This window comes from Trachypithecus francoisi, unplaced genomic scaffold (assembly GCF_009764315.1).
Source record: "Trachypithecus francoisi isolate TF-2019V2 unplaced genomic scaffold, Tfra_2.0 Lachesis_group5, whole genome shotgun sequence".
Lineage (NCBI taxonomy): Eukaryota > Metazoa > Chordata > Mammalia > Primates > Cercopithecidae > Trachypithecus > Trachypithecus francoisi.
The window spans coordinates 86,845,851-86,861,674 of NW_022681470.1; the positions used below are offsets into that span (position 1 = coordinate 86,845,851).

Sequence of the window (15,824 nt, forward strand, 5' to 3'; positions counted from 1 at the left end):
TATACACACATACACATGGGGCAGGGGGCAGGAGGAAGGGGACTGATATAGCAAATGGGGTAAAACGTTAATAGGAAAATCTGGATACAAGGCATATGGTTGTTCTTTGTATTGATTTTATTTTTGCAACTTTTGAGACGGAGTCTCGCTCTGTCACCCAGGCTGCAGTGCAATGGCACGATCTCGGCTCACTGAAGCCTCTGTCTCCCGGGTTCAAGTGATTCTCCTGCCTCAGCCTCCCAAGTAGCTGGGATTACAGGAGCGCACCACCACGCCCGGCTAAATTTTATATTTTGTGTAGCCGGGGTTTCACCATGTTTGTCTGGCTGGTCTTGAACTCCTGACCTCAAACAATCCACCCACCTTGGCCTCCCAAAGTGTTGGCATTATGGGCCTGAGCCACTGCACCCAGCCTTTTCTGCAACTTTTATAAATTTGAATTTCCAAAGAAAATGTGAAAAATATATAAACCTCAAAAAACAAACTAAAACAAAACAATAAAAATATTTGCTGACAGAGATTAGGCTGATAAAGGAGAAGAAAAGGAAGGAGATTATTCAGACAGGACAGAGGTTTCCAGGGCTGGAGGGCTGGGGGTAGACAGTGTCAACACAGAAAAGTGATGATAATAAAGATAAAAGGGGACAAACAGACAGCATCACTATAGTATCTCTACTATTTTCTTCTCTCTGGGTCTTGTCAATCAGGGCCTGCCGCTGGGCAATGGCAAGTCAAAAACAATCTTTACACACTTTAATCTTGCTTGCAGTTAGACTCCGTTCATCTTCCAAAGGGTAACCTAGTTGGGTAGTGGAATCATGTGCCTTGTGACATCAACTGCACTCAGAATGTTTATCCTCTGGACAAGCCAGCCAGCCTCTCCAGAGCAGGTGTGTGATCTCTGTACACCGCAGTGGTCAGAATATGGAGAACTTCTCACTTCTCAGCATCTCTGGACCTCCAATCTCTTCCTCCGCCCTGAGTGCTTTTCCCGACATTATGGTCTCTCGTGCCACCAGCCTGCCAGGTAAATTCTGGTGCCATTAGGGCCACAAAGAAGTGGTTTTTTGAAGCTTTTAATTGAGTACCCAACCAGATCATGTCACAGGACCGTGTAACATGATTTAGTGAGAAAGTCAAATTACATATGGGGAGAAAATAATTTTTCAAAATGCTGCATTTGTGGTAAGTAGTTACTGCTGTGTATTGATTTTTGTTAAGGGAAGAAAGGGGTAAACTTTCTTTTTTTTTTTTTGAGACAGAGTTTCCCTCCTGTCACCCAGGCTGGAGTGCAATGACGCGATCTTGGCCACTGCAACCTCCGCCTCCTGGGTTCAAGCGATTCTTCTGCCTCAGCCTCCATTTGTCATCAAGTTTCTCCCCCCTAGAGTGTGCATAAAATCTCAAGGTGGTAGCATATCTACACAGAGTAGAAACTAGTTTTAGCTCTGTTTTGACAAGCTTGTAGAGGATTTGGAGTTAGCAAATCATCAGAGAAGCCTAAGCAGCAGGGTAAACTGATGAGCACATCCTGGAATAAAGTTGGACACCCTGATGACTCCCTGTTAAAAAATACAGTCCTTAGACTTGCAACATCTGCGTCGTCTGGGAGCTTTTAGAAATGCAGAATCTCAGGTTCCCACCCCAGACCCATTGAATCAGCGCCTGCGTTATTAACAAGATCCCCAGGGGATCCCTATGCACAGTAAAATGGAGAAGTACTGCTCAGTGGAGTAGGCCTCCTAAGCATTCATTTGCCTATATACATGACATTTATAAATTTGTCCCCCAAACTGAACACAGCTTTTTTCTGGGATTTGAGGCAGGTCAGCTTTTTGTCCAAGTGTTAGCAGCTACTCCAGGGTGTGCCGTGCAGTGATGGCCCACGGGAACCCTGACTGTGGGTGTGAGATATTTCAACCGGACAATTCTCAAAGCGGGCATGGAACATTGCTCTGCGGCCTGCGACTCTGGGTCCCAGGATGCCCAGGAGACCGGCAATGCGGAGTGAAGTCATCCGTGTGATGAGATGCAGGGGGGTCAGGTGAGGGGCGGGCCAGGCAGAGAGGTGTCATCTGGGCCACATCATAAATCCCACTTTCCAGAGGATCTTTCTGAGGCCTGAATGAAATGGCCCCATTCAGAATTCCCCAGGATGTCATCCAGAATAGCTCTGCCTGGCTGAGTTTGAGAGATCACTGTTCTGTTTCAGCTTTGAGATGCCTTGAAGTACAGAGGTTGAGCATCTAGGTATGCCTGGGGGAGTCCCAGGAAGTGGAATCCCAACCTGGCTCAGCTCACCAGTGTTTCTTCTGTAACCCAGACATTGCAAAGACAGCGGTACCCACTGAGGCATCCAGCCCAGCTCAGGCCCTGCCACCCCAGTACCAAAGCATCACTGTCCGGCAAGGGATACAAAACACAGTGCTCTCACCAGGTGAGGCCTTCTCTGACTCTGGGTGGGAATGTATGAGAAGCTAAGGATGAATAGGGGCTGCTTCCCTAAGGGAGCAGAGGTGTCTGGAAGCTGGACCCCCATGCGTGGCCTTGTCACCTGCAGCCTCCTATCTGGCCCTTTTTCCTTTGGTAGACACCCACAGGCCTGGGGCTCTTGCCTTGCCTTGCCTCCCCTCTCCTGTGTCTGAAGCTGGTGTACAAGAGCAGCTTCTGGCTGAGTGAGCTGTGGAGGGTAGTGAGGCTACCCCTCAAGATGGGTAGTGAGGCTGCAAAAAGGGTCACAGCCACGAGTGGTGAAAAGAAGGACTATGGGAGGCCGCCGGTCTGGCTGTCCGCTGGGTCACCTGTCTGTGTCTATCCTTAGAGGAGTCAGTGGACATGGTGTCTCCAGTAAGGGAAGGACTTGACAAATACCAAGGCTTACTAACTAAAAGCAGCCTCTCCCATCCCAAGATCCAGTGGCCCTTTGTACCCCTAGAAAAAGAATGCAGTGAGAAGGAATGTCCTCGGCTGCTCTTCCCACCATCTTGCATCTGCTCTCAGGACTGCAATCGTGGTAGGGTGGAGGTAACCGAGGACATGCCTGATGTCTGCCTTCTTGCCTTTCTGCTCTGGCATCCTTGGTTCCACTGCTCCCTGCCAGAGGCTCTGACCTGGTCCTTTCCTTTGCAGACTGCAGCTTGGGGGACACCCAGCACGGAGAGAAGCTGAGGCGGAAATGCACTATCTACCGGCCCTGGTTCTCCCCCTACAGCTACTTTGTGTGTGCAGACAAAGAGAGCCACCTGGAAGCTTACGACTTCCCAGAGGTGCAACAGGATGAGGGCAAGTGGGACAACTGCCTTTCTGAGGACATGGCTGAGAGCATCTGTTCGTCCTCTTCCTCCGCAGAGAACACTTGCCCTCGAGAAGCCACCAAGAAATCCAGGCATGGCCTGGACTCCATCACATCTCAGGACATCCTAATGGCTTCCAGGTGGCACCCAGCACAGCAGAATGGCTACAAGTGCGCGGCCTGCTGCCGCATGTACCCCACCCTGGACCTCCTTAAGAGCCACATCAAGAGAGGCTTCAGGGAGGGCTTCAGCTGCAAGGTGTACTACCGGAAGCTCAAAGCCCTCTGGAGCAAGGAGCAGAAGGCCTGGCTCGGAGACAGGCTCTCCTCGGGCAGCTGCCAGGCCTTCAATAGTCCTGCTGAACACCTTAGATAAATTGGCGGTAAAGCCTACTTATGTCCCTAGAGAGATGCCAATAAAGTTAGTCACAGCCTTCTGTCCAGTCTGAGGTCACTCCGCACAGCCTGCTGTCCTTCCCAGAACCCGGCTCCCATCCCCTTTGGCTAATGGTTGCCTAGCAACACCAGGCACACACCCTCCCCTTTCTCTCTTTTAAAAATAAAGACAATACCTGAAGTTTGGGAATATCCTCTAAGGCAGAGGTTCTCAAAGTAAGGTGCCCAGCCGGCAGTACCAGCATCCCCTGGGAACTCTCAGGCCCTCCTCTGACCTACTGAATCAGAAACCATGGGGCTGGGGCTGGTGGTCTGTATTCTAACCAGCCCTCCAGGTGACTCTGATGCAGTTCAGCTATGAGAAGCACTGCTCTAGGATCCTGGCCTCTGCTTGGTCCCTATGTGGTCAGTCCTTGCCCCACCCTGGGAATAAGGAGCTGGATGCCCTTTCCTATTTGCATGGGGAAGAATCTCTGCAGTTTTAAAGGATTCTTTGATGGTAGATCTTCTGAGGAGGGGAATGTGGAGGACAATATGCCTCTGAGTATAAGCCAGGTCAGAGGCAGATGAAGCTGAGCTCACCCAGGGCTGAGCTCACATGTGCCACCATCATTCACTTAGAACAGCCATCTTGTGCTGGCGCAGAATAGAATCAGTTTTGACCCAGGAGACATCTTTTCATGGCTGCTTTGAGCCAGATGAAACTGGGCAGGTAAACATGGGAACCTATTGCTTCCTGTTACCAAGTAATGTGCCCAGCGGGCAGCCCTGACTCTTCCTCCATTTCTGAGTGAACCTCCCGGTCCATCTGACCCAGAAAGACGGATAAGCATCAGGTATGCAGCAAGGACATTTATCTTGACTGTAACATGGTTCTTAAAAAGCACCAAACGCTTGCTGGTCATCCTTTCAGGCCTCATTTACCTCTTGTTTCACCTCCCTGATGACTCAGTGGCCCCTCCACTGCAGTGGGCACTGCCTTGCAGAGACCCCAGCACAAACCCTCCCCTGGTCTTTGCCTCCCCCAGGGCTTGGCCAGCAGGTGGCCTGGAGGGTCCTCCCTCACCTCCCAATGGCTTTTCCTCCAGAGTCTTATCTATGGCTTAGCAGAGCTGCTCTGCTTATCAGTGTGCTGCGAAAATCTCATTTGTGGTTCTCTCATTCCCCACAGAGTGGGAGGGAGGCTGGGCTCAATCCCCATCACATCATAGGCTGTGAGACCACTCCCGCCCTGTGCCCGCGAGCCATGCTTCTCACCCCGTTCTATCCCCAACCCTACCCAACCTGCATCCCAGAGTCCACTTAGCTGCCAGGCTCCAACTGGGCTGGGAGCCAGGACAAGGTCACAACCTGTCCAGTCCAGTGTGCGGGGGTCTCCAGGCAGCCCTGACATCACCCCCAGGACTCTGTGCCCTGAAAGGGCAGATGAGTGGCTCTGGGCAATCTTTTAGTCCTCACTCTGAGCTAGTGTTGTCTCCTGTCCTTTGCCAACCCCATGCTCCCTTCTCTATGGCATCTGTACAGCAGGCATAGAACACATCACAAGAAGGAAAACAAGCAGGCCAGAGACTGAGCCCAGGTGCCATGGCACGTGCCCATCCTGCCTGCCAGGTGCTTGTGGTTAGTGTCTTCTCCCTAAAGACAAGGCGTTTTCCACATTCCACATTTAATGTCGTATCAATGTAACCCCAGGAATTTTCTCAGTACAGAGCTAAGTTTTAGCAGAGCAGGAAAAAGCACCCAGCACTGCACTGAGCAGCACAGGTGCAGGTAGAAGGAAGCTCCGTTATCCTGGGTCACTGCCAGGCACTCTCTACCAGGTGCTTTTAAAATGCAATCTCATTTACTCTCCATAGTAGCTTTGTGTGGTTTATACTATCCCCATTTTCGAGATGAGAATACAAAGCTCAGTTCAGTTCACTTAGACAGAAAAGAACAGAGGGCATGTGAACCCAGTTGATCTAACCTTTCCAACTTTCTCTCTAGCCTGGGCCTGACGAAGCATCAGGCTTAACACGTCCTCTGCCTGCAAAATGGCTAAAAGTTCCAGCCAAAGTGACCTGGCTTCTCTCAAGTCTGTTCTGTGAGATCCACAGCTTCTAATTCCTCAAACTCTCCCTCCTTTACTAATCTCCTCTGCCCTTTCATTTGTACTCCTTGCAGGGAAGCCTACATTCCCATCAGTTAGGACTTCTGTGCTGAGCTGTGTTGCAGTGATACCATGATCCCCCCTGAGGTAGGTATGAGGAGGAGCCTGTTTTGTCCCCAATATGAACATTTCTGGAATAGGCCTATTCAGACTTCTACCAACTACATATTTCAGGCATTTAGTCATGAAGTCTGTGAAATAGTTTAACCTTTTTTTTTTTTTTTTTTTCCTTGAGACAGGGTCTCGCTCCATCACCCAGGCTGGAGTGTGCAGTGGCGTGATCTCGGTTCACTGCAACCTCCGCCTCCCGGGCTAAAGCCATCCTCCCACCTCAGCCTCCCAAGTAGCTTGGACCACAGCCATTCACCACCATGCCTGGCTAATTTTTATGCTTTTTTTGTAGAAATGGTCTTTCCCCATGTTGCCCAGGTTGGTTCAAACTCCTGAGCACAAGTGATACACCTGCCTCAGCCTCCCAAAGTGCTGGGATCACAGGCATGAGCTGTATAATCTTGATTATAAAATTATACAGTTATATTGGCAAATATCTATGATGTAGTAATTTTTCAAGCACTCAGAACTTGATGCTGGCCAGGCGTGGTGGCTCATGCCTGCAATCCCAGCATTTTGGGAGGCCAAGGCGGGAGAATCGCTTGAGCTCAAGAGTTTGAAACCAGCCTGGACAACATGGTGAAACCCCGTCTCTACAAAAAATACAAAAATTAGCTGGGTGTGGTGGCATACACCTGTAGTCCCAGCTACTTGGGAGACTGAAGTGGGAGGATTGCGGAGCCCAGGGAGGTCAGGGCTGCAGTGAGCCATGATCATGCACTCCAGCCTGGGTGACAGTGAGACCCTGCCTTAACAAAAATCAAAAAGCCCCGAAACCCAAAATCAAAAAACAACCTGGTTGCTACTACCCACATATTCTAATGATATTTGGAGTTTGAAAAAACCTGGGATTGGCAGAGTCAGCAAAAATGGGTGTAGATGAGAGTTTCCCAATCTCAGGACTGCTGACATTTGGGGCTGGATGATTCTTTGTTGTAGGGGGCTGTCCTGTGCATTGTAGGATATTGATCAGTATCCCTGGCTTCACTCACTACATGCCAGTAGCTTTGTGACAATGAAAAACATCTCTAGACATTGTCAGATGTCCCCTGGTGAGGCAAAATCATCCCTAGTTAAGAACCACTGATACCTCTGATCCCGCAGGGCTGATCTATATAAAGTGCAAATGAAGCCACCATCTTCCTCTCCTCCTACAGGGAACTTGTGAATCCTTCCTCAATCCCATACCTTTGGGAACCATGTCACAGAGCTGATGCCACTTGGCTTGGGAAGTGGGGTGGAAGTGAAGGGGACAGAAGGAGCAGGTGGAATAGAAGCAGCAAGAAAATACAATAGAAAAGCTTTTAGAAGTAAGAAAGGTTTATTTAGCAAAAGCCACTAGACTAGTGACAACATCCAGGGAGTAAGTGCACTTACATTAACAGAATCTTTTCCCAGAGAGTTGATCCAACAGAGTTAATGACACACAGCTTTAGGAAGTAGAGGGCTAGCAGGTAGAGGGTTAGGAGGAAGCAGTCAAGCAAAGAGTAAATAAAAGGAATACAACTCCTAAACAAGATCCATTGAGAGAAATGAGGCTAGGAAGAGGTTTTACAGAGAGAGCATTGATATAAGCAGGAATATAAGGAATATAATTTTTAATCCCAATATACAGTCCATCCAGTGTGGAGAAATTCTTTCCTGGCTCCATAACTGTGGGAGCCTCCTGTGCACGAGAGTCTGCTGGCACCTGGGGCAGGCTGGGTCAGGCACCAATAAGGTCAGCACCCCTGGTGTCCATTTGTCCTCCATATAGGGCAGAGTAGAAGAATGAAAAAGAGGAAGGCAGAGTTGAGTTAGCAGAGCAAGAAGCAAGGAGGGAGGACAGGGTGACATCGTTGAGAAATCAGGTCTGCAATGTTCCCTTTCCTGCCCAGTTGGCCCTGATGGAGGGTTGGTGGCTGGTGATCCTTCAAGGCTCCTAGATCTGTCCTTTGTCTCCCATCTCCACACACCAAGTGTGCACTGGTTTGGGTCCCACTAGGGAGGATGCCAATATACAAACTAGTCCTTCAGGGAGGGCCTGAACTGGGGAAAGGGTGGGGCCCAGGCAGGAAGAAACCACCATGGAACACCCCAAGGGCAAGAGTCTTGGATGGGTCCCAAAGTCAGCAACACAGATGACTAGTTTCCCCAATTCTTTAATCTCTCCATTTCCTTTCGTCTACCCAATCTCAAGTTTTTACAGACCATTTAGAAATGGCCTTCCTCACCCGCTCCCTGGCCACATCCCACACAAGCCCTCTCCATCCACATTCCACACACCTAATCCACTGGCCTCTGGCTTTATCCTCAGCTCCTGCTTACGTCCAGAAAACAGACTTTTCACTCCTCTGGACATTCAAAATCTTAATAATCGAAGTGGTCTTGGACTCAAGGAACCCTGGGTTAGATTTAATAAGCTAGGTAGGCTCAGTCACACTGGATTCCTGACAGCTGCTCATTTAGTGTCATGGATTTCACTTTCCTGGTTCTTCCTTCTCTGTGTACCTGTACCTATTTCCAATGGCAAATTAGATCAAAACAAAACAAACAGAACCATGCCTCTCTAACTAAATGCATGTTAGAAAACACAAATCTGTTGCTGATTCAAACACCCTAGAGATTCCCACTCTTTTCTGTCTGGTCACAATCCTACATATATGTACACACCTTCCCTTACACATGTATATATAAACACATGTGTACACACACAAAAAACACACACACACACACCACCCCATCCTATTTCCACTGACACCCTTATGCACCAAGGAAGGCTAACATAAAACTGAATTTATTTCCTTTAATTTGGACTTTCTGGGCTAAACCAACTGTGGCCATTAGAAGAGGACTGCACTTTTATTTACATACATTCTAAAGCAAAGCTAGGATCGATGAACTCCATTTTGGGACAATCATATCCTCGCCGACTGACCCTCCAAAAATACTGCAGTTTGCATCTGTAGCTTGTTGTCTAGGATAAAGACTTAATTCCCCGAACATATGACTCTAGCAGGTCTCAGCAATCTCTTCAGGCATTTGAAAATCTGTTAACAGCCACTTACGGCCTTATAGGAGCAAAGGAGCTTTTCCTCATTGCCCCAGTCAGCCCATTAAGGAGTGGTGATCCCTAGGCAAAGCCTAGATCATAAAAGATAAGACAATTGCACATGGCACTTTTTACAGGTGTGCTCAAGGCACGCACCCAGAGAGATGGGCCAAGGATGGCAATGGCTGTGGTCCCTGACCCAAGTGGCAGTGATTCAGAAAAGTGGACACAAACAGTCTCACAGTCTCAGCTGCCAGCCTGCATTCACTTTTTTTTTTTCTCTTTTTTTCTTTTTCTTTTTTTTTTGCAATAAAAACTGACCACCACTACCCAGTGGAGGGGACAGGTTGAGAGGTAAGGCTGGGGACTCTGGTCCTCTGGGGCTTTCAGAGAGGTAAAGTGCTACAAAAGCTTCAGCTGGACAGGACACAGGGGAGGTGAAAAGCTTCAGCTGGACAGGACACAGGGGAGGTGAGGGGCACTTCCCAGCTTCCATTTAGATGGGCTGGGCTACAGGCAGGAGGTGGGCAGGGCAGGGCTTTCAAAACAAGAATCAGATCTAAGTGACGTGGAGCAGCAAACAAGCTGTCCTTCCCCTGGGCTCTCACACCAAGGGCCTGAACCATGTTAAAGCTTCAAGGCTCCTTTTGAAGCAACATTCAATGTCCGGCTGGAGAAAATGTTTGGATTCAGTTCCTCTAAAAGATTATCCACTGTGACACATTCCAATTCCATGCTCACACTACAAGGACTAGCCTGGCTTTTGTAGCCCAGATCACTCAATCGCCACAATCTCAGCAAGGGCCTGGAGAAGGAATTCCTCTCATAAAGGTAGGGGGAGGGTTAGGCAACTGGTAGCATCCTGATATCCAGAAACAAAGTACCTGAGAAGGTACGGATGGCTTCCCTTCATGGTCGGGACCATGGAGATGGGGCGAGTGAGGGGGTACGGGGGCATCACGGACAAAGCGTGGGAGCCTGACGATGCAGCAGGTAGGGGCAGGTCCTCCAGCAGCCTGGCAGTCCTGGAGAGAGACCCTTTCCTGAAGCCACGGGCTCTGGAAGGCCCTACCTCCATCACCCTCTAGTCACAAGTAGGAGAGGAGCTGATTCACCTCTGGGAATCCGATTTCTTCCCCACTTTACCCTCCAAAGCAGAATCTCAATCCTTTCCTGAAACCTCACACTCTCCCGGGCCCTGGCTGGCATTCTCCTCGGCAGCGCGCATTCACTGGGCATCCCCTACCCTGGCAGCAGCCAGACACGGCCCCTCCAGCCACGCCGCCGCCTCCATCTCCTCGCCCTCGGCACCTACACGGCGATCTCATCATCCAGGCCGTCGCCCAGCTCCTGCCTCTGCAGGACATTCAGCAGGCGCGGCAGCTCCTCCTGGGACCACGAGTCGCGCTCCTCGCTCTCGTCCGTGTTGGACTCGTACTCCGAGGCGATGCCTGACTCTCGGAACTTGATGAGCTCCAGACCGCCCAGGAGCGCCTCGCCCTGCGCTGGGGGCGGGGTGTCCTCGGGCGGGAGAAAGCGAAAGCATTCCAGCTTCACCAAGCAGTCGCGCCTACCTAAGGGGCTGCCCGCAGGGTGGGCAAAGTCAGCCAAGCCTGCGCCCAGCGGCGGCGAATGCAGGTCCTCTGGCTTAGGGGTCGTGGGGTCACAGAGCACGGGCAGGGCTCCAGAGCGGAAGGTGATCTCCAGCAAGCTGTCCTGGGAGCCCACTGCAGGGGAGACAAGAGGTAGCAGAGGGGCAGCGTTAGGCAAGGTTGCTGATTTGGGATGCCCGCCTTCTGATTTGGGATGCCTGCCTTCTGCCCGCCGGTGCCCTGCAAAAGCCCTTCCCAGACCAGCTTAGCAGCACCTCCCCGGGCTTTGGATCTCTTAACTCTTCACCCCTTCCTGGCGCCCCCACATAGCTCCAGACACACCTCGCTGGAGGGGAGGAGCTTTAGGAGGTGGTAAAGGTGGGGACATGAGAACCATATGATGGTTCTGGAAACCACTGAAGGCTCTGAATAGTGTTAGTGGTAGGAAAAAGGTACCAATTGAGAGAACCATGTTAGAAGCCTGTGGTAACCTTTAGTACAATCATATAAATAAGCATTAATTAGGATAGAGCAGAGTTTCAATGAACAATCTGGAAAATCCAGAGAGGCTTCCAGAGTGGTGAAGGGCACTGGTTTCCAATCCATACCTCTGGGTTACTTTAAAAATACAGGCTCCCAGACCAGCCCCAGACCCAATGATGCAGGATCTCTGTAGGCTGGACCCAGTAAGATGTATTTTTAAAAGAGCTCATGGGATGGTTTGGGGGAACCACTGGTATAGTTGGAACAAAGTTTTGCAATCAGATCTAGGTTTGAATCTTGACTCTGCTCCTTGCTAGGCCTGTAACCTTGAGCTAATTACTTAACCTCCCTGAGTCTGTTACCTCATCTGTAAAATGGCATCCCATTTTTCTGCAGCCGAACTACAGGGATTAAATGATCTCACAAGCAAAAAATTCTATCACAGTTTCTGGCACAATATGTGATCAATGGGTATTTGCTGGTCCACAGCCCACACACACTCTGAGCATGCATACAACCCACAGAAAGGCTCAAGAGGAAGGCGTGAAAATGTGTTGCAATCTACGGCTGTCCAGTCCAGTCCCAGGGTGCTGAGCATAGAGACAGCCTCTCAAGTAGGGGCCAGGCAACCTCTGCCATTGTCCAGCAAAGCTGTGCAGCCAGTGATTCCACTGCCTTATCCACTGAACAGATATACTGCTCCCAGCTTTTTCTACGTGACAGAGTTTTGAAATACACAGTGCAGAATAGTAAACTAAGAAACAATTTGCTGTCTCCCACAGAGCTCACAGAGACCATGACACCCAATAGGTGCCGAGTATACTGTATGTTGGTTGCAAAAGCTCTCTGAGAAAGAAATGGGCTGCCCTAGGACATACAGTACCTGAGCCCCTATCAAATAGACTGGATGAGCACATAGCAGTGACTCCGAGGACATTCAAAGTCCAGCCCTGGGCCTGGATTAGAAGGCACCCGAGATCTCCTTTGGGCATGCGATTCTGTAATTCATTAAGTATACTAATGGGGAAACAAAGCTGCCTATGTTTTCTGCTGGAATATAGGGGCAGGTCAGGGGTCCAAGAAAGCACCACCAAAAACTTGAAGAAAGTAACACTCTTTCCAGAGCCTTCACAGAGGAAGCGGGGTTGGGCAGGGCACTGGCTTACTGGCATTCTGTCCTGACAGCTTCAGCTCCAGCTCTTGCACCTGCTTGACCAGCAGGGAGATGTGCTGGAGCATGTCCTTGTTCTGCAGCAAAAGCTGGTGCACGCGAGCCTGGGCCTCCAGCCGCGCCGCAGCCTCAGCAGCCAACTGGTCCTTCAACAAGTGTACCTGCAGAAAAGAGGCAGCAGCAGAGAAGACAGGACAGAGAGAAGAGAGGGACATGAATGTACATGAGAGTCACTGGCAGACAGCCGGGACCAGAGATGCCCTCCACATTCAGTTCAAGAAGAAGCCCTTCACGGGCAGAATGGGCATCTGGGCTTATCATTCCAGAGGAGGAGCCGAAAGGAGTGGGTTCACTGACCCTGTGAAGCTGTGTGTCCCAAGGGAGGGCCATGATGTATCACTAAGGTACCACTCTGGGCCCCATACCAAGGGCAAGAAGCAGGAAAGAGCCATTGACCCCCAGCCCCCGCCACATACACACACACACACACACACACACACACACACACACGCACATGTACACATACACACGCACGGTGCTCCATCCCTGCTTAGAGAACTCCTTCAGCACCTAGTATGGCATATGCCATGTTGGAGGTGGAAGGGGGCACCCTCTTTTCTCATCCCGTCTTCTAAAAAACAAAACCAAAACTGATCTATTGACCCACTGGCTAAGAACAGTGTCACAACGAAGCCCATATAATCTTTCTCCCTCCCCCACTCACCCAAAAGTAGTGAGAAATAGGAAGCACTACACATGGCTTTTTAAATTAGTGATGCAGCTGTCATCAAGCCACTCTGTAGGTGGCAGCTTCTTTCCCTGTCTTCCCTTTTTATTTGCCATGGCAGACATCTAGGACCATGATTCATACCACATACTACCAGGACCACCTGGTAGGGGTTAAACATTTGCTGACTGACTCATGAGAGGGCCTCCTCCAACCAGCCCAGAAGGGCTGAGGTGAACAGTTTGTGGCACCCTCATCAATTTCCAACCTTCTCATGGCAGAGCAGCCAGCAGCGATGCATTCAGCATGCTTGAGGCCCAGTGGTGTCAACATCTCTGTTCTTGGTGAGCAATCCTTATGTGGAGATGAAACTCAGTGGGAGGAGACAGGGGCAACCAGACCAGGAACCTGGTTTGAAGAAACTGAGTTAGAAGGCCAATACCAGTGTTCACACATATGTGATTCTTGTGCAAAGAAGTGAATAAAAGGTTCTCCAGGGAGGGTTTCAGAAAGCCCCCGAAGAAAGGGAACTAATGAATTTTTATGGTCTGAATCAATGTAGCTTATGGGAAAAAGGGTGTTCTTGTACCAAAACCATGGTGTGGGTAAAGACAGAGCCAGGTGACTGGGGGCAGGAGAGGTGTGATGAGGATGCAGGAAGATGGATGGGGAGTCGAAAGCATTAGCTGAGTCTCTTGCTCAGAAAACAAATGCTCAAATTTCTGAAGAGGAGTTTGCTCTGAAGAGATTCACATTTTTTTTAGGGAGTAAAGGGCAGTACTAACCTCAGAGTTGGCCACCCCTGGCCAAGTGACCTGCTGGCCCAGGGTATGCCCCTCCCAGCAACCAGCACTCAGAGAATTACACTTGTGGATACAGTGGCTGCCTCCCTCTTGCCCAGATTGGCGGCCCTGACCTTGACATTGACCCTGTTTCTAATTGAGTGGAGCCATAGGGGCATAATGCCTAAGGAATTTAAAGTAAATCTGTCCTCCATAAAGCTGCTACGGACAGAAGATATTTTGGTCAAGAAGTCAGACTCATTTTTTTTGTCTCATATTAATTGAGAAAAGATCTGGGGAGGGGTGAGAACAGGTGTGATACAGTGAAATACATGTTTGGTCTTCATCCTTGTTTCCTGACATATCTCCCCAAACCTTGAGATATCCAGAGTGGTAAGAAAGTTTTTTGTATGCTTATTAGATGATTAGTGGTTGAGGAACCCCTGGAAGCTTCAGGATGGGGGCTGGTCACAGGAAAGACCAAGGTATGATTAGAGGGTTGGGACTTTTCAGTCCCACGCCCCAACCCCCAGGAGGGGAGGGGCTAAAAGTTAAACTAATCATCAGTGGCCAGTGATGTAATCAATCATGCCTACATAATAAAGCCTCCATTAAAAACTCAAAAGGACTGGATTAGGGGAGCTGCCAGGTTGAACATTTGGAGGTTCCTGGAGGGTGGTGCACCTGGGGAGGGCATGGGAGCTCTAGCTGCTCTTTCTATGCATATCTTCCATCTGGTGTTCATTGGTATCCCTTATAATATCCTTTAAAATAAACCAGTAAATGTAGGTGTTTCCCTGGGTTCTGTGAGTTGCTCTAGCAAATCAGGTGAGTCCAAGAAGAGGGTAGAGGGAACACCAATTTATAGCCAATTGGTCAGAGGTGTAGGTGACAAACTATTACTTGTAATTGGTGTCTGAAATAGGGGAAAGTCTTGCAGGATTGAGCCCTCAAACTGTAGGATCTGATGCTGTTTCCAGGTAGATAGTTTCAGAATCAAACTGAGTTAGAGGACACTGCGTGTCCTCTGCAGAACTGCTTGCTTGCTTGGTGTGTGGGAAAAAGTCCCATACATTTGGTCACAGAAATATGTTGTGACAGTATAGCAGGAAGAAACTGGGTTTGTTTCTTCCTATATCAACTCAACAGGGAAAGAAATGTCAATAATATTTTAATCTGGATGTCAGACGGTGGGTGGCTATTAAGGTTTTCTCCTCCTTGGAAAGGGAGGCACGGAGAAATTTCAGCTGGGGATCCCCCAAATCTATTTGGTTCTAAGGAACAGGACAACTGCTGTGGGAAGCCCACAGATAAGCCTCAGAGAAGGGTAAGCTTAATCTTGCACTTATGAGTGCCGTTACTTATCCCAACAAAGAATGTCATCGAAAGGAACCAAATAAAATTTGAGCAAATAAAATTACTAAATTATTCATCTTCCATTTTCTTTGGAACCAAACCAAACAGAGAGAAATGTGGAACAAAGTCTTTTGGTGATTATAAACAAAGAAAATAGAGAATCCTACATATCTCTAACTGGCACTTATTGAGGGCTCCCTGCACACATACTGCAGTGTCAGTTTCTTTTCTTTCTTTTTTTTTTTTTTTTTTTTTTTTTTTGAGACTCACTCTGTCACACAGGCTGGAGTGCAGTGGTGCGATCTCAGCTCACTGCAACCTCTGCCTCCTGGGTTCAAGCGATTCTCCTGCCTCATCCTCCCAAATAGCTGGAATTACCAGTGCCTGCCACCACGCCTGGCTAATTTTTGTATTTTTAGTAGAGACGGGGTTTCCCCATGTTGGCTGGCTGGTCTTGAACTCCTGACCTCAAGTGATCCACCTGCCTTGGCCTCCCAAAGTGCTGGGATTGCAGGTGTGAGCCACTGCACCCAGCCCAGAGTCAGTTTCCTGCTTCCCAATCTGAACATCCCAACAGGACAGGCCATTCTAATGCACCAGACCAGGAGCTGGAGTGCTTGTCTGTTGGGTACTCCCTAGGCAACTGTAGACAACTCACTCCTCTCCAGACCTCAGTTTCTCCATCTGTCAACCAAGAGGACTGACTTGAGGATCAGACAGTTGATAATTCCACA

The 15,824-nt window shown here is 49.3% G+C and overlaps 2 protein-coding genes across 7 annotated transcripts in view; one reads left to right on the forward strand and one right to left on the reverse strand.

Annotated features, from left to right (window-relative positions):
- LOC117074395 (carboxyl-terminal PDZ ligand of neuronal nitric oxide synthase protein) overlaps window positions 1-15,824 on the reverse strand; it is a 344,705-nt gene that overhangs the window by 8,803 nt on the left and 320,078 nt on the right. For 3 of the 6 annotated variants that reach the window (XM_033195794.1, XM_033195793.1, XM_033195795.1), the window contains 2 exons: window positions 12,221-12,386; window positions 10,554-10,706 (listed from right to left, as the gene is read on the reverse strand). In XM_033195794.1, the coding sequence (XP_033051685.1) occupies window positions 10,554-10,706; window positions 12,221-12,386 (319 nt within the window). Of the gene's footprint in view, window positions 1-9,863; window positions 10,707-12,220; window positions 12,387-13,220; window positions 15,352-15,824 lie in introns of those variants that run through there. The other 3 variants (XM_033195797.1, XM_033195796.1, XM_033195798.1) reach the window with 3 other exon arrangements.
- SPATA46 (spermatogenesis associated 46) lies at window positions 865-3,878 on the forward strand. The gene is made up of 3 exons (XM_033195799.1): window positions 865-1,027; window positions 2,324-2,437; window positions 3,130-3,878. The coding sequence occupies exons 1-3, from the start codon at window positions 925-927 to the stop codon at window positions 3,666-3,668; spliced, it is 756 nt and encodes a 251-aa protein (XP_033051690.1). The 5' UTR covers window positions 865-924; the 3' UTR covers window positions 3,669-3,878.

What these genes read in the sequence shown, in the direction of transcription:
- SPATA46 (XM_033195799.1), top strand. Translation starts at nt 925, where the DNA reads ATGGAGAACTTCTCACTTCTCAGCATCTCTGGACCTCCAATCTCTTCC. An exon ending in TCGTGCCACCAGCCTGCCAG is followed by an intron (nt 1,028 to 2,323) that starts GTAAATTCTGGT and finishes TCTGTAACCCAG; the next exon opens with ACATTGCAAAGACAGCGGTA. An exon ending in AAACACAGTGCTCTCACCAG is followed by an intron (nt 2,438 to 3,129) that starts GTGAGGCCTTCT and finishes TTTCCTTTGCAG; the next exon opens with ACTGCAGCTTGGGGGACACC.